Raw genomic sequence first — 21,965 nt, 5'->3', positions numbered from 1 at the left:
CTCTGATGTGTGTGCGCAGAGAATTGATACAGAAAGCCCAAGGGCGACAAGCTGCCTGTGAGCTGGGCAAAGCGAGAACAGATCAAATACCAATGACTGGGATTTTCAAACAATACTGTGGGTTAGAAACAAGTCCCACAGTTAGCCTGAGAGGTATTCTGGATGTGTTCGAAAATCCTGGCCATTCTGACTAAAGTTTCAGAAATATTTTAAGGTTAAGAATCAACAAAATTAATTACATTTGACACTATTCTTTCAAAATGTGTTAGTTCACATACAATAATTTTGATGAAGCAATGAAAAATGATTTCCAAACTTTCCAAAATATTTTGCTTCCCGATTACAGATGTAATTCTTTTCATTTGTAAAATGGTAATTTCCTTAGCCACTAAATTCTATCCTTCTCGAGGAGCACTTCTAAAGCTCAGGGTGAACATTGAATGCCAAGTAATAGAACCAAGTATCAACACTCAGTCTTGGTAAAATAGCCACTCTTTGATAACAAAGGTTGCATTTTAAGGCTCCTTAAATGCTTAATAAACATAATAAAATAAAGTCAGAAAGTCATAAGAACATCCATAGACTAAAAATCACATGATGATTTTAACCAGCTCAGACACTTACTTCAAGAAATGGCTTTTCTCAGTGCAAGGAGCTCTGGCTTATTGCTTCTAAAAATAGTTGATATTTCTTATCCCCTTCCAGTTCATTGTGGCTCTCAATGACTGTGATTGGTGTTAGTATATGCCCTGGAAACCAGCTGCTGTTTGTAAAGTCAGAAATACAAGCCATAGGAAGAGGAATCTATATAAGGAACATATTTTGAATCCATAGATGTCCAATTCTTGTTAACATAGGCAGATTTGCTAATTAGGCATTACAGAAAAACATATGAAGACTCTCCTTTTAATTTGTTCACTTTCCAAATGATTCTCATTCAGACTCCCAAGACAAAACCACAGATTTTTCTTCTCAGGATCAGAGTTAACTCTTCCTGCTCAGTACTGTGCCAGAATCTAGAACTGCCCAATATGGGGACTGAACACAAGCGCAAAGCCCTGTTTGTCCTCCCCTTCCTAGGACTGCATGAAGTACAAGCTACAGTATAGGACACCTCTTGCTTGATTTCTGGCTTTTAACACTCTCTAACCTCCTTTACCGCATCAACATTTTGTTGTACCTGCTAATAGTTCACTTCAAAACTGGAAATTAGATGCAAATATAAGTAAGATAACAAGGTAGTGGTACTGCATAAAGCAAGCTGCAGAGAGTCTATGTAATCAAACCTCGTGAGAAAAATCTCTGTTCATTCTGTTTTCTGGTGCAAGCAGAAGCACAGAGTGAGGTTCCAGCAGAACATTAGGTGCTTTGTACAGGAGTCATTCAAAAGCACTGCTGACAATCAGCACTCTGTTACTTTTAGAGTTAGTGCTTCAGAGTTATGTTTTTCAGAGTCATTATGCCTCATATGATACCTAGTATGGTGAGTACAGTTGTTCCTTTTATTCAGCAAGCACCACAGCACTAATCCCTGATCAGACTGAGTAAAACAACGCCCGAGCATGCTGCACATATTCCACCAAGCCTGTTCAGTGGGATGGCACATGCACCCAACCTGACAGGTGAGTTGGTTCTCATCTCCTTCCCAGCAGCCACAAAAGTGACCTGAGGCATGCCTGTCTCCTGCTTTGGGTACCTTCTGTCTGAACCTACACAGATTGGATCAAGATCATAACCATATTCACTACGGACAGAGATCCTGCATAGAAAGGAAAACATTCCCCTTATGGTATGGATGCTCAGATTCTGCTGCCAGCCAGAAACTATTTCTCCTTCCCAAAATGAGATAAATGCCTGAGGAAACTGTGTTAAAGAGATGTGTGCAGCAGAACACTGGCTGCAGATAGCTTTGCTTCCCATAAAACACTTCTGACATTTCTTTGGTACCTATCCAGGCAACATAGCTTTTAGGCTTCTATTTTGTTTTTCATAAGAATGCCCTTATTTCCTCAGCAGAAAGAAATGGACAAGTTATGAAGCATTTTATAGAGAATAAAAAGTAATTAGATAAAGTAATAAGTCACTGGAGAGCTTGCTGCAGGACATACAGTCCAACAGCCTATAATGGTACCTAACAGCCTATTAGGGGTACTTGGAAAGATACAGTGAGATCGGTGTATGCTTTATTGTTTCCCCCTGAGCACAAAAATTCATATGGAAAAAGACACAAAAAACAGTTTATTTAGAATCTTTCAAAGATTCATACTACTGTCTCATTGGAGACATGTCACTCATCCAAAGACCTTTGTAAAACAAAGGTTTTTGCTTTTTCTTAAAAATTACTTCAGCAAGGAACTTCAAAATTATTGCCAAATTGAGATAGCTATTTAAAAGATGGTTTGATAAACTCCTTGGCAAGTACAAGCATAACAAAACACAGGTCCTTCAAAGCCCGCTTCCTCTGCAGAGTGCTAGCCATGCTGAGCACACAATGGAATCTCAAACATTGGGTTACCTGGGACTTGAATTTGGGATTCTATTAAGGATACAATTAAAGGCTTTGTTGCAGTTTTCTTTAGAAAAAAAAATTATTAAAAAAAATCTTTCCTCACTTTGGGATTAAATTATTAATTGTATTTAAAAGAACATTGAAATTTTTTGTCCTAATAGCAGGTTAATCTGGCTACCTTTAAAATTCAGTGAGCAGTAACATAATCTTGTGGTAGATATTTTGTTTGTTTTTGTGATGATCTGAATGTGGACCGAATGTTTGCACGTTTCTATCAGTTTGACTTCTCAAGCTTTCTAATACTGATTATGAACATAGGAGGGACTTTTCCCACTGTTTTGCCAACAAGACTCTGCCTGCATGACCAACATGCAGGGCTTTAAAGTAGATGTCTGCTGCTCACTAGTGAATACAGTGATACCATCTTGTTATGATCACAAAACACCATAACAAGATCTCTCTAGTTTTTATTTACAATTCATCAGCACCAGCCTGTGCAAATCCCAGTGTATAAAGTTATTTTCTGATTTACAGTATACAAAATTTATGAACTGCAGCCGTCTGCAATCTATATCTCTAGCCACTTCAGCTAGTTTACACTAATTTAATCTCACAGCCATTTTTGAGCTACAGGTGAAAACAAACAGCTATCTGCTGCATGGAGATATGGAAGCAAACAACAAGCAAAGCAGCTTGCTTGTAAATCCTTGCAGCTGGATGGTTTCCAGCCTGCCTGGTGCAAGGCTGTGTCCGGCAGTGCTACATGGAGCTAGAGCAAAGCTCTGGAAGGCTGCTCTGGGGTGCTGCATGGGATGGCCCTGTCACCCCTGGTGGTATCTGGTAACAGTGTCATGGTGAGGAGCTGCTGCCCACTGGAAGTGTGTGGGGGTTGGTTCAGTTTTCCTTGTCGGCTGTTTTTTTGGGAAGCACGGCAGCTGAAGCTGGAGGCAGTAACTGCATTGTGAAAGCACAGCTCTGCCTGTAACAAAGACTCTGTTGTGCTGGTGCACAGCAAAGCTCCCAAGGCTCAGGATGTTTTCAGCCTATTTACTTCTGTTCATGGTTAGATAAATTTGTCATGCTTGCTGGAAAGCAATAACATACATGAAGGCTCATTTTAATCAAATTGATCCTTGATACAAAAATACACCTAGATTTCCTTTTACTGGTAGTTCAAATGGCAAAGGCCATTGACAACACCATTAAAGCTAATGCAGACCGCTCCCCAGCCTCTTGTCCTTCAGTCTGTGCATCCCATAAATTTCATGCAAGTGGTGATTCCCCAGCCCTCTGATGTGTCAAGATTTCTCTGCCCTCAAGAAAGCCAACAGCTTCTGTCAATTCCATGTAATCTACAAATATACTCAGTGTACATCTGAGGGCAGCAACCACATCATTTATAAAAGCATTAAAGAGGATTGGCCCCAGAAAAGGAGTCCTGGGAAATCCCACAAGTGACTGGTCACCAGCTTGGTGTAACCCCATTTACAATCATGCTTTGATCCTAACCTGCAACCCATTGTATGATACCATGCCATACCATCTTGAACTATATCATACCATATCATATTATATTGTACCATGGAGCACTACAGTAATGTAAATACTAAGTTAGGGCTTGAACCAGTGATTGAACACCTGGTGGGAAGGCAGGGCCAACCCAGGGGAGCTCAGGTGCATGCAATGCCTCTGAGTGACTGAAAAGAGTAGAGCCAGGATCCACTCCTTCCCAGACCTCATTTAGGGGTTGGCAATGGAGGCAATGAGATCCCTGAATACCTGAGGCTTTCTGATGATAAACAGTTTTTTTTTCCTTTATTTCTGTGTCCACAGCTGTTGCATTGGAACAAACCTTTGCTTGTTGCAGCCTGGGACCTTGCTGATCTGCTGTCATTGCTGCACTTCTTTATCTTACAACTGTATTTTACCATATTATATTCTATTTTGTTATATTACACTGAATTATACCATGCTGTGCTATACTGTAATATATTATAAGCTTTAGAGGTATTTTATCTACTTCTTGCCTATGTAAAAGAGATTCTTCTTATAAAACTTCAGACATTTGGTTGAGTTGTTTTCTTAAAATCATGTATGTGTACCACCACTGATGCTCAGTGGCTTCTGGAACATCAAAGATCTCTCAAATACTATTTTTGCACATGAAGTTCAGCTGAGCAAATGGGTGTGCAGCCTTAGTTTCTACCTCCATGAAGATACTGTAATGTATTTGCACCTATTTAACTTGATTTCTAATAACAGTGCAAACTACTTCTTCAAGGCAATTAGTATAAAATTCTTTACACCTGAAACCTTATTCTGCTGAGACTTCAGTCAGATCTTGGCTGCTACTGCAATAAATTTGGAACTGGGGTTGAGGGTTCAGTGTGCTAATGCCTTGCTGCCAAGGAGGAAACCTACATGTTCCCTGTACTCGTTTTACTATCCATGGAAGGTTTCCCTGTTGTGATCTTTAGTCCAGAGTACATCAGTCTGGGCCCTGAGGTTTGTTTGTTGTTCATCCTTTTGTTTTGTTGTTGCTGTTACAAACATTCTTGCAGGAAAGAAAGACCCAACAAAGTAGTTTCATTATGGAGGCTGATGGGCTCTTTCTCTTGGACTACCTCAGAATATCTTTATGACAATTTTCTGTTTTCTGCTCTTGCACATTGTAGCGTCTGCGCTGCTGAGAGGAGGGATGGGTGAGGTCAGTGCCACAGCCGTGCTCTGACGGTGACTCTTAGACTCTTACAGCCCGCAGCTGTGGACTGGCAGGAAAGCAGCAATGCTTCCACCAAGCTGTATAAGGGGGAGAAACCGAACAGCTGTAGCCTCTGAAACAGTTATTGTGTTTCGGGTGAGATACAGTAAATAACATTCAGTCAGACATCCTGCAAATAACATAAAATGCCTGTTAGGATAGTTTACAACTTTTTTTTTAATGTTATTATTATTAAGAGCCATTATATAGCCCAGAAACAATATATCCAGCAGCAGATTTAAGACTGGCAGCAAGCTGACCTCGGGCTGTTCAGTGGGAGGTGATAGCAGAGTCTAGGCTGGTTTTCTTTGTGGTGTTTCTTTCCAGTTTCCACATTTTCACTGATAGCATTTTAGCCTTGGCTTAGCAGTGTTAGGATATTCGTCCAGGACTGGATGAGAGGTTATCAGCTATGATCTTGGACAAACAAGTTATGGTTGTGTGGTTAGCTGTATAGGTACTAAAACCAATGTCAAAAGGACACAGGTGAAAGTAGCAGATAACACCTCTGCCCAGGACATAACTACTGACCAGTTCCAGCTGCAGTCAGTTTGCCTCGAATTCAACTTGCGCTCAGCACACGGTCTGCAGACCGGATAGTTATAAAGTCACCGACAAGCAAGGCCTGCCTGGCTCGCTGCAACTTGTTTACGCGGTGGGCGCATCTCGTGGAAGCGCTGCCGCTGGAAGTCGAGCAAGCCCTTCACTGCGGCGCTGAACGCGGCACGGACCCCGGACCCAATCTGGGAGGGGCGGGCTGCAGGCCGACGGCGCGGCACCCCCTAGCGGGGTGGCGGCCGCGCATTGTCTCCCGGCGGGGTGGGGCTTCTCGTTGCCGACTCTCGTCCGGGCCGGATCCCGCGCAGCTGCCGCGGCGGATCCGACGGGGGAAGAGGGGCAGGCGTTTGCGTGCCCCACAGGCGGGCGCCGAGGCGCGGGCGGAGGCGGGCCGCCGGCCCGCGGCCGCTGTCTCCTTGCCGGCGGAGGAGGGATCGGAGCCCTCGCAAGGGCAGTGAGGAGCTGCGAGTTGGCTGGGGGCGGCCGCCGCAGCCTGGCCGGAGCGGGCGGGTCCCGGCTCCGCCCCGCGTCCGCCCTGCACGCCCGGGCACCCGGAGCGCCGTATCCCGGTGAGTATGCGGAAGCGGGGGCTTTCCCCGTGCCGCAGCCCCGGTATCGAGTGCCGCGCAGGCCCCACGGCCTGGCCGCGCTTTGTTCCTCGGGCGGCTGCTGGTACCCCGCTCCGCCAGGGGTTGGCTGGGCGGCGGCTCTGCCGAGGCTCGGAGGGGTGCGGCGCTCTGGCTTTTCCAGGTAGTCCCTGCGGGGCAGAGCTTGGTCACCCGGGGGAGCCGGCGCAACAGGTCTGGGCTTTGTCCGTGCCGCCGTTACGGAGGTGGCAGCGGCGGGGGGGGGGCGACGGGTGGCCTGGGCCTGCCTTTGTGCGCGCTGCCCGGAGCGAGTCAATGAGAGCAGCCCCGGCAGCAGCACCGCCTCGTGCCGAGCACTCCGCGGCGCGTGGAAGTGCTGTTCGCTCGGGAGCTGATTCACGGCTGCGGCGCGGGTTGCTCGCGGCCATTCTTTGATTTTTGACAGGTCCATTGTCTGGTGCTTCTGGCTTTGCTTCCCCCCGTAATTGTAGTCTCTCGTGCTGCCCATTCGTAGAGCTTTTCCTGCAGTTGGTTGTGGGTAGGAGATGTTCTCTGATGCGCTTTAAAATTCTGTGTCGCTGTGCAGAAGTAACTATTTAAGAACGGAGCATGTTGCTGCTTTTTATTTTTTTATTTTTTATTAATGCATTTCCTACAATGAGCGCAATTGGTGATGCTTATATGGATTGATGTCAGGAGCTCTTTCATCTCTGTCCCATAGGAAATAGTGGCCCTCTGTGTTCCTGGTATTGCGGTTTCTGCATTATCCTAATGATTGGATGCTGACTTAGTTCACTCATTTTAATTCCCTGTGATGAAGCAGTACTGTTATTTTCTTCCTTTCCCCATTCTGTGTTACGGTCTGTTAAGGTTTAGCGCATAGTAAATCACAAGTACTTTGATTATGTTTCAGGAACAGCTGTGGTGATGAGTTTGTATAAGGGCTCTCATATTTCTTAATGTATGTATTTTTGTGGTCTTGGTCTTGTCCGTATCAGGCATCAACTTAATGAGGGAAATGGGAAGATGGATGTAGGAGCAGGACTGAAGAATGGTCAGAGAGGCCTGTGTTTGCCTGTAGGGTGCTGCTCCTGCTTTGTTTTGTGGTGAAAAGGAAAGCAAACAAACCTAGAGGCAGTCACAGTGTTCTTAGTGATGGGTTTCAGGGTTTTGCACCATATTTTACATCATTAGTTGTTAGTTCTTGAAGAATTATATAAAGTCATCTCAGCCAACAGTTTTTTCCTTAAGTAATGACAGTTGATGTCTTATTTACAATTTAGATTATCTATATCATCATTTTTCCGGGGGGGGGGGGGGGGGGGGGGGGGGGGGAGGGGCGGGAGGGGGGCGGTGGGGTGGAACAAAACAAGTGAATAAGATCAGTTTCAGGTCAGTGTCAGCTTGCTGCTGCTTGGAAGGGACACTAGGGAGGGAATGGAACATGCTTGTGGAATAGACAGATGCGTCAGTGGTGAGCTTAATCATGATGCTACGCAACTGCCAAAGTCCGTAGGCTAGAGCATGTTGAGGGACGATGAGTAGCCAGGAAATGTGGAACATTTTCAGTAGGCAGCTCCAAACCAAGTGAGTGAAGCCTGCCCTGGGCTCTGGTGGTGTCAGGGAATGATGTCTCTGAACTTTCACAGCACATCAGCCCAGGTCTCTTGAGCACTTTCTGTTGATACTCGCCTCTGATCTGTGTGCATACTCTTGCCTTCTCTCCCTCTTTTTGGTTTATTTTTCTCACTGGCAAACTTCAGGTAGTGCTACTCTTGGTGAGTTTAGAACTTGTTTTGAGGGAGAATGTTGTAATTGTTGTTGCAGCTCAGTTATCTGTGTAACCTGTGAAAGGTATTTAGTGTATTGGCCTCATCTGTGACACTGTAAACACAGGTGTGAATTGTTTGCTTTTATTGTTGGGTGGTATTTAATCACCACTACAAGGTTTTGTGCAAGTCTTAAAGCATTTGCTGAGGCTTTTTATTTTATACTTACCTTTTAATCCTGCATTTTCTTATGTGGATAGGGATTATTTCCATCTTGAAACCAGATTCTAATTAACTTATTCTTATTTTATAGCAGTGTTTGGCTTAGTTTATAGGAATATCATTGTCATCTTTTACAAAAACTTTTTTTTTTCCTTTTTCCTAAAACTCAGTGTAGATAGACTACCTCTACTTGAAAGCCTACTATGAGGTTTCTGGATCTTGTTACTTTCCCACTGCTTCCGGTGCTGCCTCAGGAGCATTGCCTGCTAATCATAAACAATGTTGATGTCTACCATATGTTTGGGTAGGAAATGCAGGATTCTTGCTGTCCCGGGCAACTTGTATGCCTTTTTTTCAAGTATTTGTGAACCTATACTGGAAAAGTTGTTCCCTTATCATCTTGTTTAGTAATAAAACTCTGTTTTCAGTCCCCAGAGAAGTAAAGTTTTAGGATGAGTATTAATGTCTAAAAAGATACAGGGTTTTTTTTTGTTTTTTTTTTTTTAATCTAGGTTTGCAGAGTCTGGACTTTTGAGCTGCATCTTTAACGCTCAAACAGAAAACGTTATGTTCCAGTACCAATGGTAAGTAAGAGTGATTAACTGTACAAATTTTTTTCTGATTTATTTGGGTGTTATGAAGCTGATAAATATGCTGCCTTGAAAGTAGGGTTGCAGTTTGGGTTTGGAGTCTTGTTTAATTTACCTCCTTTCCTTGTTCTTCATCTTGTCACATTGTAAAACCTTTAAAACCTTGTGTAACAAAATGGAAGCTTCAGTTACTGAAACTGCTTAATAGTTTGGTGTTACAGTGTTTCACATAGTGTCTCAGGCAGTAATGCTCTCAAGTGGAGGGTGCTTTCTTTGTAAGACTGGAAATAATCAAGTTTTAAAGAGAGCTGTGATTGTAGGTGAGACTAAAAAAGTTCTAAAAGCATCAAGGGAAATTGCTGCTGCTCTTTTCTTGATAAGCTTACGTACACAAGAGAAGAGCACCTTGAGTGAGCAGGCAGAAAAATCTACTTGCAAGGCTTTGCATTCTTTAGACTGTGAGATTTTCAAGTGAGAGTATCTTTACAGGAGGCTCTCAATTCAACAAGGAGGCAAGTGAAAGTGAATTTAGAGTGTTGTTTTAATTTCTTAAGTGGAAGATGAGATGCAGCATTTTGGACAAACTAAAATTTGGGACACTGGGACAGAAGGAACACCCTAAGGAAATTAGTTAAGAGGTGATGAAGATGTGACTTAGGGCTTCAAAGAAGCAATGATTCAAGGGAGATAAATGTAGTAGGCACATACTGAGCTAAATTTCAACAGCATTAGAAGAGTTGCTCTTAGAAAGATAATGAAAGGATAAATGTATACCAGAAAAAAAAGGAAGATTTATTTGATATTAATATTATGTATGCATCTGAACTTGAAGAAATAAAATGACTATTTTTATGGGAGGGGGTTGAGACTGACATAATATATACATGAAAGGTGCTGTGGCTATCTGCTTTTAGGTGTTGCTGAACACAGTGGTTTCTAATTAGTATACTTAGAATGTGGGTGCCTGCTTTATGCTGGCATGATGTTTGCTGATTCTTTCACGATGTTCTAATTCTGCCTTACAAAATAGTACCAGTGTGAATGTATGAATGTGTTACGCCTACACAAGATACTCCAGGTAGTGGTTTAAAGAGCTTGATTTTTATATTCTCTAAAGCATATGACCATCTATTTCTATATGGTAGTAGAACATTGCATCTTTTACTGAGGTGATGAGTGGTGCTGTGGTTACTCAGGTGGTTTGCTTTGGCCAGTTTCATTGTGGTTTGGAGCTGAAATGCCCAGGATTTTTAGCATGAGCACAAAAAACAAAGCTCTGCTAGTTGAGGAAACATTTATTTCTTTCACACACAGTATCTCAAAGGCAGCACAGTTATTTTGTGTGGCAATGAATCTCTGTAGTTCTGACGTATTTTGAAATTTGAAAATGAGCTCTTTATGGCTCAGATCTTGAATATTTCAGTTTTCTACTTTCCTGTTTGGTTAAGATTAGCAGTGTTCTCAAATTGTGCACTTATTCTTTATGCAGGGATTTTAATTATTATCCTCATGTCTAATCTGTGTGCACTGCAGTGGGTTGAGGGGTGTGCCACTATTGTGTATATTAAATACAGAGGGAATGTTCAGGATGATTCAAAGCCCACACATAGTCTTTTTCCTGAACTGGGAATTTTATTTGTCAGATATCAAGCCCAAAGTTTGAGAGATTTGTAAAGGATCTTTCTGTTAGTGATTTGTTTGCGGTCAGTTTTATCCACCTTAAAAGGGTAACTTTTTTATCTGCTGTATTTCTGTCTCTGTTCCCCACTCAACTTTCTTCTCAAACAATTCCTTGGCCTCTGCCCCAGACTCTATCTGGCTTTTAGTTGAGAAGAGCGTTTCTTTTTGTTTTTGTGCAATTACAGTGTCATACTGTCCTGAGAAATGATTCTGAGGGACTGAGCCACACAAACTTCTAACCAATGCCAAGCATGTGTATTGTTCTGAGGTTGTAGAACTAGATTGTTTTCTTATATAAATGTTATAAAAGGAACAAGAAGTTCTAATCTGGCACCCCAGAGGGAAGTTATTTTTTGTTTGCTCTAAACTGCCAACAGTTGCACTCATCAGTGCAGCTGTTTGTTCCTTGACTTCATCTTTTGAGTTGTCTGCTTATGGAGTTGTCCAGTCTTGTTCCTTCTACTGTCTGGTTAGTTTTATAAAGTACCAAAGGCATAAGAGCTCTCTACGATCTTTCAATATGAACTGGTTGTGACTAATTTTGTGCAAGCTTCTGACTGTTGTGGTGTAGTTTGTTGTTTTATTTTTTTTTTCTTTCATTAGAGGAAGACAGAGGAGGAGTATCTCACTTTATTCAATTATTCAGTTTATCTTCTAACTTGCAACTGAAATAATCTCATTGTGAAGATTTACAGTCTGTGTCATTTGTCTTGCTTCCACATGAGTTACAATTAAGTGCGTTTTAAGAGCTGAACCTGTTTTTTATGGGTGTTAGTGAAGCGTCATGAGGAAGAAAAAAATGCTTGTGCTATGCTTTGGACGCTGCATTTCAGTTGACCTATTGCTATGTTCAAATAGCAAAGGGGTGTAAGAAGCCACCTCCCATATTGCATCATTTTGCTTATGCTGTGGTCACTTGTTGCTCTGAAGTGAGCTGGGTCTCTTCCAGATGACTGCAGCTCCTGCTGCTTTGGCTGCCTATTGTGGAGGAGGGTATAAAGTTGATCAGATTCTGCTGCTGCCTGTGCTAACATCCTAAAAGCAAGGATATAACTTTCTATGGAAAACCCTGTTTACCTCTGTAGATGTGGCAGGAGAGGAAATAAGGGATCCATCCAAAACCTGAGAAGTAATTTCTCTCCTATGATAGGGTAAAGAAGTCTGGATACTGCTGTAATTCAGTATATACTGCATTTTTTGCTAGGCCTGAGGCTGGTAAGGTTGGAAAATTGAAGCAAGTTATAACTTCTTATATCACATACTGTGACATCATTACAGACTCCTGCTTTACTGTGGGCTGGAGTTTGACTGCTGGCTGTGGACTTGACCTTTCAATCCAGAGCAGTGCTGCTCCTTGGGAACATGCTAATTGCTGCACCCCTGTGTTTGCCCTTGTATGAGAAGCCTGGGGTGTAGGTATCCTGTGTTGTAATTGTGGGTTGTTAGCTATAGTGTTTCTGTGCTCTTCCTTCTCTTTTACTCTGGCATTTTCTATAAGTCTGAAGGAAAGTTCTCATCCTGTGAAAAGAATGGTTGACTGAGATCAAAGTTAAAACTTATGAATACAATGCCTTTTTTTTTTCTCAGATAGCATAGCTGCTCTTATTCCCTTGTTTTCCATTTGCTTGCTCCTTATTCATTAGGTTGGTCATCACTTCTTTTTGCCACTCATCGTTTATTTCACTACTTTCAGAATATTGAGGGAAGCAGGAAAATGCATGGGAATTGAATACTGAAGATGGATTAAATAGTGGGAGGAGGTAGCTATCTGGTTGTTAGCTGAATGACCAAGTGTACAAGTTAGGATTTGAATATCCAGATGAAAGTAGGACAGGAGAAATTGAATACTTTTTTCCAGGCTTCAATTTGATATGGCTGTGATGCCTTTGGATGATAGCTTCTTGCTAGCAATATGCCTTTGGATGATAGCTTCTTGCACTGTTCACAGAACGTTTAACCAGAAGTTGGGCACGTTTTTCAAACTTCATTCATCTGCTGTCAGTTTCTTGAGTTGAGTGTACTACTCATGCATGTTTAATAGGACTGGCATTGTATGATTGCATTTTGCAAACTTATACTGATGAACTCTCTTCAGTCCATAGTTTTTATTTTCTTAATCCTTTGGTATGAATTAACATTTTTGGGAAGATCAGCAATGTTTTCTTTGTGTTCAGTTTGAAAATCAAGCGCAATATTGTTTTTTTTTTTTGTTTGTTTGTTTAACTGTTTCGTTCAGGGGTTTCTAACTGCATTGGGAGCAGCATTTCTTTAGTTATCTGCTTTTGAGTACATAAGCTGATGTTCATCTGTCAGGCTTTATTATTACTTTGAATCTGTCCAGCTGAGCAATGCAGTTCTGTTTGCTCATTTATTAGAAACAAAAGTAATGAATGAATGTTTACAGCTTTTTTTTCCCTTTTCTGAGTTCATTTAGTATGCTTCTCAAATTCTCTTGGGGGTGTCAGTGGTGGAGATACTCCTGTTTTCACTATCTCTCTCCCATATCTTTAATACAGCTTTGATGGAAGATAATGATCTACATAGGTAACTGTGATATTTAGCTTTTGTCTCTGTCTGTTGCATATGAATTTTATTTTTGTGTGACATGGGTGAAGTTGTTTTAGCCCAGACAATCTGGATCAGCTTAATGCTTTCTTGGGCTGAAGTTAGCATCTGCATGCTGGCTTCAAGGAACTAAGCTGTTAATTTTGAAGAATGCAATTCAGAAGTTGATTTTAAAAGCTCAAAACTTCAGCCTATGTGATTGAAGGTTTTTTATTCGTTTTTTCCCTCTCAGTATTTCAAAATTTCTATTGTTATTTGTGCTATTGTTTGTGTCTGGACTTGCAAGCTGCTGCAGTTTTGAATGTAGCTGCCCATCTGCTCCTTGGCTATTTATAGGCAAATCTATGGAGTTCCTTATTTTCGTTCAAATCTTCAAAACAGTAATGAATTAAACATCACAATGCTCTTGCAAAAAGGGAGCTAATGCATAACATCTCTGTTTTACAGATGGAGAGGTTGAGTGAAGACTAAAAGGGATAAATGGCTTGCTGAAAGCCATATGTATATTTCACAGCAGAACAAGGAATGGAAACCAGATTTATTTATTTATTTTTGAGTTTTCATCTTGTGTTTAGCAGATCAGCTACTTTGTATGGCTGGATACATGATGGGAAAATAATGTAATTATTCAATTTCTGAAACTTGAAATAGGTACTCATGACAAGACAAACTCATTTAAGGATCTACTTTGCAATGAGGTTATTAAAAGTTTCGGATCTAATGAATTTGAGCAATTGGACCCTTTACTAAAAGAAAGACACAGGCCCTGGAGCATGTTGAGAAAAGGGCAACAAAGTTGGTGAAGGATTAAAAGTGCAAGTCTTATGAGGAGCAGGCTGAGGGAAGTGGGGTTGTTCAGTCTGGAGAAAAGGAGGCTCGGGGGACTTCATTGCCCTCTAAAAAGTAAGAAATCTCTCCTACTGAAGGGCGGCCTACCTTTAAATGCTGTGAATTGGTAGAAAGTGGGGAACAGTTATATATGTATGAGAAAATAATCTATGAAAGCTCTTGTACAGATTCTGTAGTCATGACAACACTCTCAAAGCTCCTGCAAGTGAAGGAAAAGTGCAAGAGTTTTTTTTGTTTTTCATGGGGTTTTTTTGTTTGTTTGTTTTTGTTTTGATCTTATTTTCACTTGTGATCAATAAAACATACAAAATGTCATTTAAGAAAGGACTGCATGCATAGGAAGCTCACACACTGTGAGTCTGAAAGGGAAGTAGAAGTCAATTGTTTTGCATTTTATCGGTTCCTTTTCTGGTGACTTACATCAAAGAAAACAGTATCATATGAAAATACTTTTATTTCTGTGCCTATACCTTTAAAAGAAGATGCTGTTTAAATTAATGTTATTGAAAGGAGGTCGTGGTGAGACAACAGTCAGCCTCTTCTCCCAGGTGACAGTGATAGAATGAGAGGCATTGGCCCCAAGTTGCACCATGCCGTGTTCAGGTTGGATATTAGGAAAAACTTCTTTGAAAGAGTGGTGAGGTATTGGAACAGGCTGTTCAGCAAAATTGTTAAAGTCACTATCTCTGGAGAGGTTTATGGAAAGGGTAGATTTAGTACTTAAGGATGTAGTTTAGTGGTCACTATTGGTTGTGGGTGCACAGTTAGACTGAGTGATGTTAGAGGTCTTTTCTTAATGATTCTTTGATTCTATAATTGTGTATGTAATAGTTATTCCTGATCCTGAATTCGTTTTGATTGCTAATGTTTTTGACCAGTGGCTCTCACTGGATTGCCTAGAAAGAACACATTAATTGCAATCCGGTTCTCTGTAGTATGTTCAGGGCATCTTACTTCCAGTCATCTAGTCAGTGCAAGCTTGTGGACTTCATCTGCCTTCTTTAATAGACTTCAAATGATTTTGAACAGCATCTGGTCATATCTTCTTATTTAATTTTATTATATCAAACTGAAGATGTGTAGTTAAAATGCATCAGAAATGATGCATTTTAACTTTGAATTGCGCAGTTTTTATTTTGGGTACTTTCTGTGCTTTTATTTCATTTTTTTTAAGTATTTTTGGAATTTCAAATTGTCTTGGATAAAACAGCATGACTTAAGGTCTTGCCAGAGTTTAGAAATGATAGGAAATGCGGCTTGCCTAGTCATTATTTGATTTTGCATGGGAGTGCAGCCTGAAATATTTAATCTTCCAATATTTATGTGCAAATCTTCAAAAAAGCAAATATGTTGCTGAAGATGAATGCAGGTGTATTAATTTAAGTGTGAAAGTCATTCTAAACAAGCTCAGTGAATTCCTCACTGTAGGTCTTTCATTATTAGCATGTTTTTTGCATACATAAATTTTATAAGAGGCAATTAGAGTACTGTATATCAGGTAGATTAGCAGTGGGTGTGTAGCACTCTGTATTGTTTCTGACCTTCAGCAAAAATATTTAATCTTTTTAGCTTGTTTGTTTGTATCTGTAACACTTAAGGATATAAAGTTGGTCTCTGGAGATGACAAAATTGAGCCTCTTGTAGTAATTCACTTTCTATGAGTGAAATCTCTTTAGTGTTCTTGTTTTTTTTTGTTGTTGTTGTTTTGTTTTCCATCTATAGCTTTTTCCTCTATCAGTCCATTTTTGTTAATTGATGAGTAGCATTACTACAGCACTGAGAATCACATAGTACTTTCCTGACTTTCCTTATTCTGAGAGTGTGACGATCAATTCCTAAGGCTGTCATCATGTGTTCTTTCAAATTTGTTAATTGTTTATAGGAGAAAGTGTGCTTATGCTTGTTCTTGTTTATCAATGTACCATTTTAAAGTACCTTTGAAAAAAGTCAGTGGAAAGTAGACACTGCGTCTCTTAAAATTGTTTCTTTCCAGTAGAAAAATAGAATTTAATTTCATTAATCCTGAGATTCTTTGGAGTGTTAAAGAAACGTTTACTGTCTCTCACTTTCTTTAGTCCTAAGGAGTTTTTTTCTGGTGTGTTCTGATACCCTACTGTAGTCAGTTCCCTTCTAGATAAAAGGGATTGTCAGAGATTCCATAGAAAAGAGGTAATTGAAAACTTCAGGAGTTTCTGGAACAAAGGGAAGGTGTTTAAATTATGGTTCTGACTCACCTCCCTTCATTCTCAATGAACAGAATACTTCCTTTGGTTACAGGAAATATGGAACAAAAGGACTATTTTGATCCATGAACATTGCCAATATTGTGGCAGAAAACCATATAGAACTTATTCAAGTTCAGTGAATAATTGTGTTTTACCAACAACAAAGAAACATGCTCACTGGAGTCAGTAAGTTGAGGTAACATCTTTATATGTGAAGGTGTAATGATTGTGAAGTATGAATGTGGAAGTTTGCTTTCTTTCTTGATTATAAAAGATCCATTTGTAATAACTTTGAAATATAACTTAAGGGTTTTTCCCCTTTCCTCCTTTGCCAGGTGTGTGTTCCACATGTGAAAGAAAGAATACTACCGAAGTTATTTAGCTACACACATGGTTAGGGTTGTAGTGGACAGGCAAGAATGATTGTCTGAGTCATTCTTGAGTTTTGTGTTTTATTCAGTGGCCCACAGTTTTTTGTCTGCAGCACTCAGGAAGATTTAATAGGGTTCTTATCTGATTAATTGTTTAAAATGCAGGCTGCATTGAGATGCAGTTTCCTGAAAGCCAGAATTTGTTTCCTTCTGCAGTGTGGGAAGTGTGTTTTATATATGTAATTAACAAAAAAGTCACTTAAGTGTGGAAATTTGGGCTAAGGGTTGGTAATGATCATTGTAAATCAGTACGTGTTAGAACAGGGAGAAAGGATTAAAAAAAAAAGTGATTTTTCAATTTCTTAGTAAAAAAAAAAAAAAAAGCTCATTGTTCCATCAAGAAAAGGAAAAACTACAGTATTTTACCTCAGGTGCTCTGTTTGAAGTTTTGTTTTTTCTTTTCTTTTTTTCTGCTTCCCCTAGATCACTTACAATCTGGATTTTGTTATTTTTTTTCTCCAAGGGAAAAAGTTCTGTTTGTGTACATGAATATAGAAGTACCCAGACAGAGCTCTAAGTCTCAGTCTGAAGCCTTGTACTTGGAATTAAAGGGGAAAAAAAAAAGAATTTCAGTTTTTTTCTTTCCCTGGGACCTGTCTTGAATTAGGCGTTTTTGTGCAGAATTAGGTTTACCTTATTCTTCATAGGAATTGCTTTGCATAATTATTTGACATCATTTTTAAGAGGAAGGGGAGGGTAGGTTCAGGCATGGTAACCACAATTTATGGACACCTCAGATTCCCCTCTTCAGGGCTGAAAAAGCTTTGCTGTTATTTTTTGGGTCTGACGTTCATTTCTCAGAACTGGTAGGTTCTATTTATATCAGCTGTAGGATAATAGCAGCAGTCTGCGTGATCAGAACTTGGTGCCTACTGTCTCAGTTCAGTGTAGACTAGGAGGAGTTAAAGAGCTGCACCAAAATCCATAATGTTGCTTTCTTGATGAGCCTTTCTCATGCTCAAGTTTTTTGAAGACCTTATATCATAAATAGGGTGTTTGTGTGATGGAATGTCTTGATAGGTAAACCAACAAGTATTCACAAAATGTGGTTCCTTGTAGGTTGGCATTGCAGGGCTTTCTCCAGGAGCTGTTTTTATTTTGGTGTCTTGCTTGGTTCCTTTGTGACCAATAAATCTGTCTGCTCCAAGGTTACCTTGGGCTTTCCCTTCCTTCACCTTGCAGCTATGCCAGAACTGTGGGAACAGCTGAGCTTCCTCTGCCAGCATGGGTGGCCTGCTGGTCTGCCTGCTGTGGTAGAGATCTGGGTTACTTACCAGAAACTGATGCCAACAACGCATCAGTGTTATAGGTATTGCACCTTATATGAATGTTAAATTGTGTAAATGTAACATTTCTTTAAGTGCATATTTGAGGAATGTGCACCAAGTTAAATATGTGGGGAGGAAAAAAAAATCATACTGATTTATTTAATTTGTTCAATTAATTTTCCTGGAATGATTTCCCTTCAGGGAGACATTTGATTCAAGACAAAATTGAATTAAAAAACACAAACAAACAAAAATACTCATTAACTACAACCACCCCCCCCAAACTAGCCATGAAACAGCCTGCCAACAGCCCTCTTCAAAAGCTGAACACCCGTAGCACCCTGAATCAGAATGTAGTTCCTTTTAAATTGTATGGAATTGGGAATATTTCTTCATAAACTTCAGTTAAGAGATTTTTCACATGGGGATGTAAAAATAACCAGTGCAAACCACAGTTTTTGTTTTTTTCCTCCTTCAGACTTAGAATATATGGCAAGGAAATGAACTTAATCATGTAAGGATTATGAGCTAGTTTCATATGTTTCTTAAAATTAGAAGTTGTTAGGAGCTCTGGTTCTTGCTTTATCCTTCTAGCTAAAGCAAATAAAAAGAACTTCCCTATTGGGCTGGTGATCATGAGTTACACAGTGGGAGTTAATATAAAATAACAATCACACTTTCAGTGCTGCCTTGAGGGGACCGTCTTGATAAAATGAAGGAATCATGAAGCATCCTCCTTGATCAGCCTTTTGTTTCTTTTCTTAGATCTCTCTTCTTTGGTTTTTATATTAGCTTAAAAGCTAGGGAAGCATGTTAGCACACTGCTTGCAGAAGACATTCATCTCGCGGTTGACATAAATGTGTGTCTTGTATGGACTTCAGCATGGGACTAGAGGTGAACTACAAGGTACAAGTGCTACGTTGTATTTCTGTGCTTATTGACTTCTATGTATCTGAAGATGGTGGATATTTTTTGTTTCCATTAAAGAGAATGGGTGGTGATTCTTCCAAGCTACAAGTCGTCACAATGTGATAAATGTGTTCTATGACAAAGTTGTTTGTTGTTGTGCTTACATATAGCATTACCATTTTGCTTGGTGTTGAGTGGTACCAAGTAAATGGCACAAGTATAAGGAGTCTGACATTATTATAGGACAGCCATAGTATTATGTATGACAGCAGTTCTAATCTGCAGATATAGATTCATGCACAGAAGTGTATAAAGTAGTAAATTGTCAGTGTTTGAACACCAGAAGGAAAGAGTGGACAGAAAGAAATCTTCTAGGAACCGATCCCCATCTTTACTTACTTAGCACTCCGAATCAAAGCAAAACTCAACAGAAGATGGCTAGTAGTAGCCGAGTGTTAAAATAAACTCCTTGATGTGTTTTTTGCACACATCTAATGATTCTTGAAACAGCATGTTAAAGTCTAAATTAATTTAAGTCTCTAAGAGGATTTGGTAATTTTCTTGGTAATCTACTGATGGTTTTTCATTTGTTTTCTATGCTTTTATTTCCTTGCTTTAATTAAATGTTTTTACCAGATATATATCATCTCTTACCTGTACTGTATTGTTTCAAATGCTTGTCTTAGAATGTTATCACTGAAACTTAACATTTCATACAACTGCTTAGCAAGCAATCAGGAGTCACTTCTAATATATTTCCTCTACAAATTCTTGGTTGTATGTTGCAACGGCAAAAGTATACTTTGCTTAAGCAGTTGGAGTTTTGTTTCTGAAAGAGTAAACTCAGTACACCAATTACCGATTTATGACCAGTAAAGGAAACTTTTCTTGAAGTGTTTTGGAGTACAGACTAATGTCTTGGATGAGTAACTTGCGTATCATTTTTGTGACATTTACTAATACTGAAAAAACTTGTATATGAAATCAGTTTCTGAAGAAGCAGTATGTTTATTTTGATGATTCTTTTTCTTGTCTAATACGAGTGATTTGTGTCGATTCTTTCACAGTTGGTTTTTAATCTGTTTTCTGACAGATTTTCTCTTGAAGGTCTGTCTAATTGGGAAGTATAATAGAATCTGAAAATTGTCATATTGGTATTGGTGCAGGGAGAGTGGGAGGGTGTGAATACTGAGAATCAGGTGAAGTTTGTTATTGGGAAAACACTGTATGTGGTGCTGTGGGGGTGTAGCAAAAACATGACCTCAGGAATACTCACAGGCACATGCCAGTTGCTGCTTTGTGCACCTGGAGGAGGAAGGAGATTGCAGTGCTGACATCCTGTTCATAGTTGATGAAGCATTGATGTTTAATCACAATGAATTGTGGGGTTTTTTTTTGTTTGTTTGTTTTACCCAAAATGGGACAAAGGGATTTGGAGACAGAAGAAGCAAGAAGCATTTCCATCTGTAGACTTGACTTGCTTATTTTGGCTGGGTTGAAGATGTACTAACGGCTGGGTAGTGACCAACCATTAGTAAATCTTCTTGATTTTAATGATATCTTGAGGCATTCTTGGTATCAGTGAGGCAGTTATGTTTCTGGTTGATCTGAGATGGACTATGGGGAAGTAGGTGAGAGCGCTAATTTTATTTACGTGTTATATTTTATGTCTGAATGAACAAGCAAGTAGGTAACTTGTTTTTTTGTTTTTTTTTTACAGTACTTCTGACTCTCTATTTTGTGCTTCCTTCAGAGGAATACAGGTGTTTTGGCCAGTGCTTTCTCATCTCAATTCATTTCCCCTGCTTTACAACTTTAACTTCTTGTGTTTCAGAGTTGTGAAAATTATCTGAAATAGAATGGAAGCGTCAGTAATATTACCCATTCTGAAGAAAAAATTGGCTTTTCTTTCAGGTACAATTTCTGTTTTCCTCAGTTGGCTACTTTCTACATAATTTGGGTTGGATTTTTAGCTTGCTTGCTTGCTTCTATTAACTCAATGTATGTAGCGAAAATATATTGCGTGTTAGCACTTTTATCATGTTTCAAAAGAATCTGTAAAACTTATTAAATAGTAATGTGTTGTTGGCATTTAGCACTTGTTTTCAATGTAGCCTGTAACTTAGCTCCACAAAGCTGATGTCTTAAAGTTTCAGTCCAGGAGGAAAAGAATGACATTTTAGCAGGTATCCAATAATAATCACTTTTGTTTTGTAAGTGGTTTTAGAAATGCAGATTGTTAATCTTAGAATTTCCTTCACCCTTGTCTTTTCTCCAACCTAGAAATAGGAAGTAATAACACATTGACATGCGTGGCTCATTCTGCTTCCAAGTAGTTAATTCAGTCAAAGCTAAAATTACTGTTGTTTTTTTTTAATTCATTCAAACTTCTTGAATCTTGGATTAATTGTAATTCTCACCCAGGCCACAGGAAAAACAAATAGAATGCTTGTAAAGATGGATTTAGATAGGGAAAGTACTTAACTTGCAGGGAACTTGTTAATTTTAAAAATAATGTTGGAATAACTAAATGTTCTTCTGTTTTGTTTGTTTTAGCCCACCCCAGTCACTTGAAGTGAAAGTTCTTCCCTGAATACCACTTATTTTGATTTAAATTTGCTTTCTGCCCCTGCCAATTTCAAATCAAACAACTCCTATTTAGAACAAATTAAGTTTGCGTTATATTACAGCCTATAAAAGTGGGCAGTTTCTTCAGTAGTGACAGCAGATGCATAAAATGGTTGGTTGTTCAGCATTATGCAGCACAGAAGCTCTCATTAACTAGAGTGCCTTTGCAGTTTCGGTGGTAAAGCTGCCTGATCCATTTTGAAATAATAGATCTTAGTGAAAAGCAATTTATTGAGTGTCAGGTAAATGGTATCACCCTTTTTGAACTTCCATATTTCTAAATACGTTTGACCTCTTTGGAATTGTGTAGTATTAACGGATACTTTAGTTTAATAAATGATTAAGATTCATGCAGTAGTTCTGTTAAGCATTCATCAGTGTAAGTGAAGGAACTTCTTTAACAGACTGCTTTA

General features: G+C 39.6%; 1 protein-coding gene across 3 annotated transcripts in view; it reads left to right on the top strand.

The window, feature by feature from the left end:
- Nucleotides 1–6,097: 6,097 nt before the first annotated feature.
- SESTD1 (SEC14 and spectrin domain containing 1) overlaps nt 6,098–21,965 on the top strand; it is a 50,164-nt gene continuing 34,296 nt past the window's right edge. The window contains exons 1-3 of one of the 3 annotated variants that reach the window (XM_065751396.1): nt 6,098–6,397; nt 8,919–8,990; nt 20,759–20,838. In XM_065751396.1, coding sequence (XP_065607468.1) covers nt 20,784–20,838 — 55 coding nt within the window. In that variant the 5' untranslated portion in view covers nt 6,098–6,397; nt 8,919–8,990; nt 20,759–20,783. The remainder of the gene's footprint in view (nt 6,398–8,918; nt 8,991–20,758; nt 20,839–21,965) is intronic. The other 2 variants (XM_065751394.1, XM_065751395.1) reach the window with 2 other exon arrangements.

Source organism: Cyrtonyx montezumae, unplaced genomic scaffold, assembly GCF_038088225.1.
Source record: "Cyrtonyx montezumae isolate F1298 unplaced genomic scaffold, pur_monq_1.0 scaffold_7, whole genome shotgun sequence".
NCBI classification, from domain to species: Eukaryota; Metazoa; Chordata; class Aves; order Galliformes; family Odontophoridae; genus Cyrtonyx; species Cyrtonyx montezumae.
Note: the sequence above shows the minus strand (reverse complement) of the source record. Positions and strands in the feature narration are given on the sequence as shown.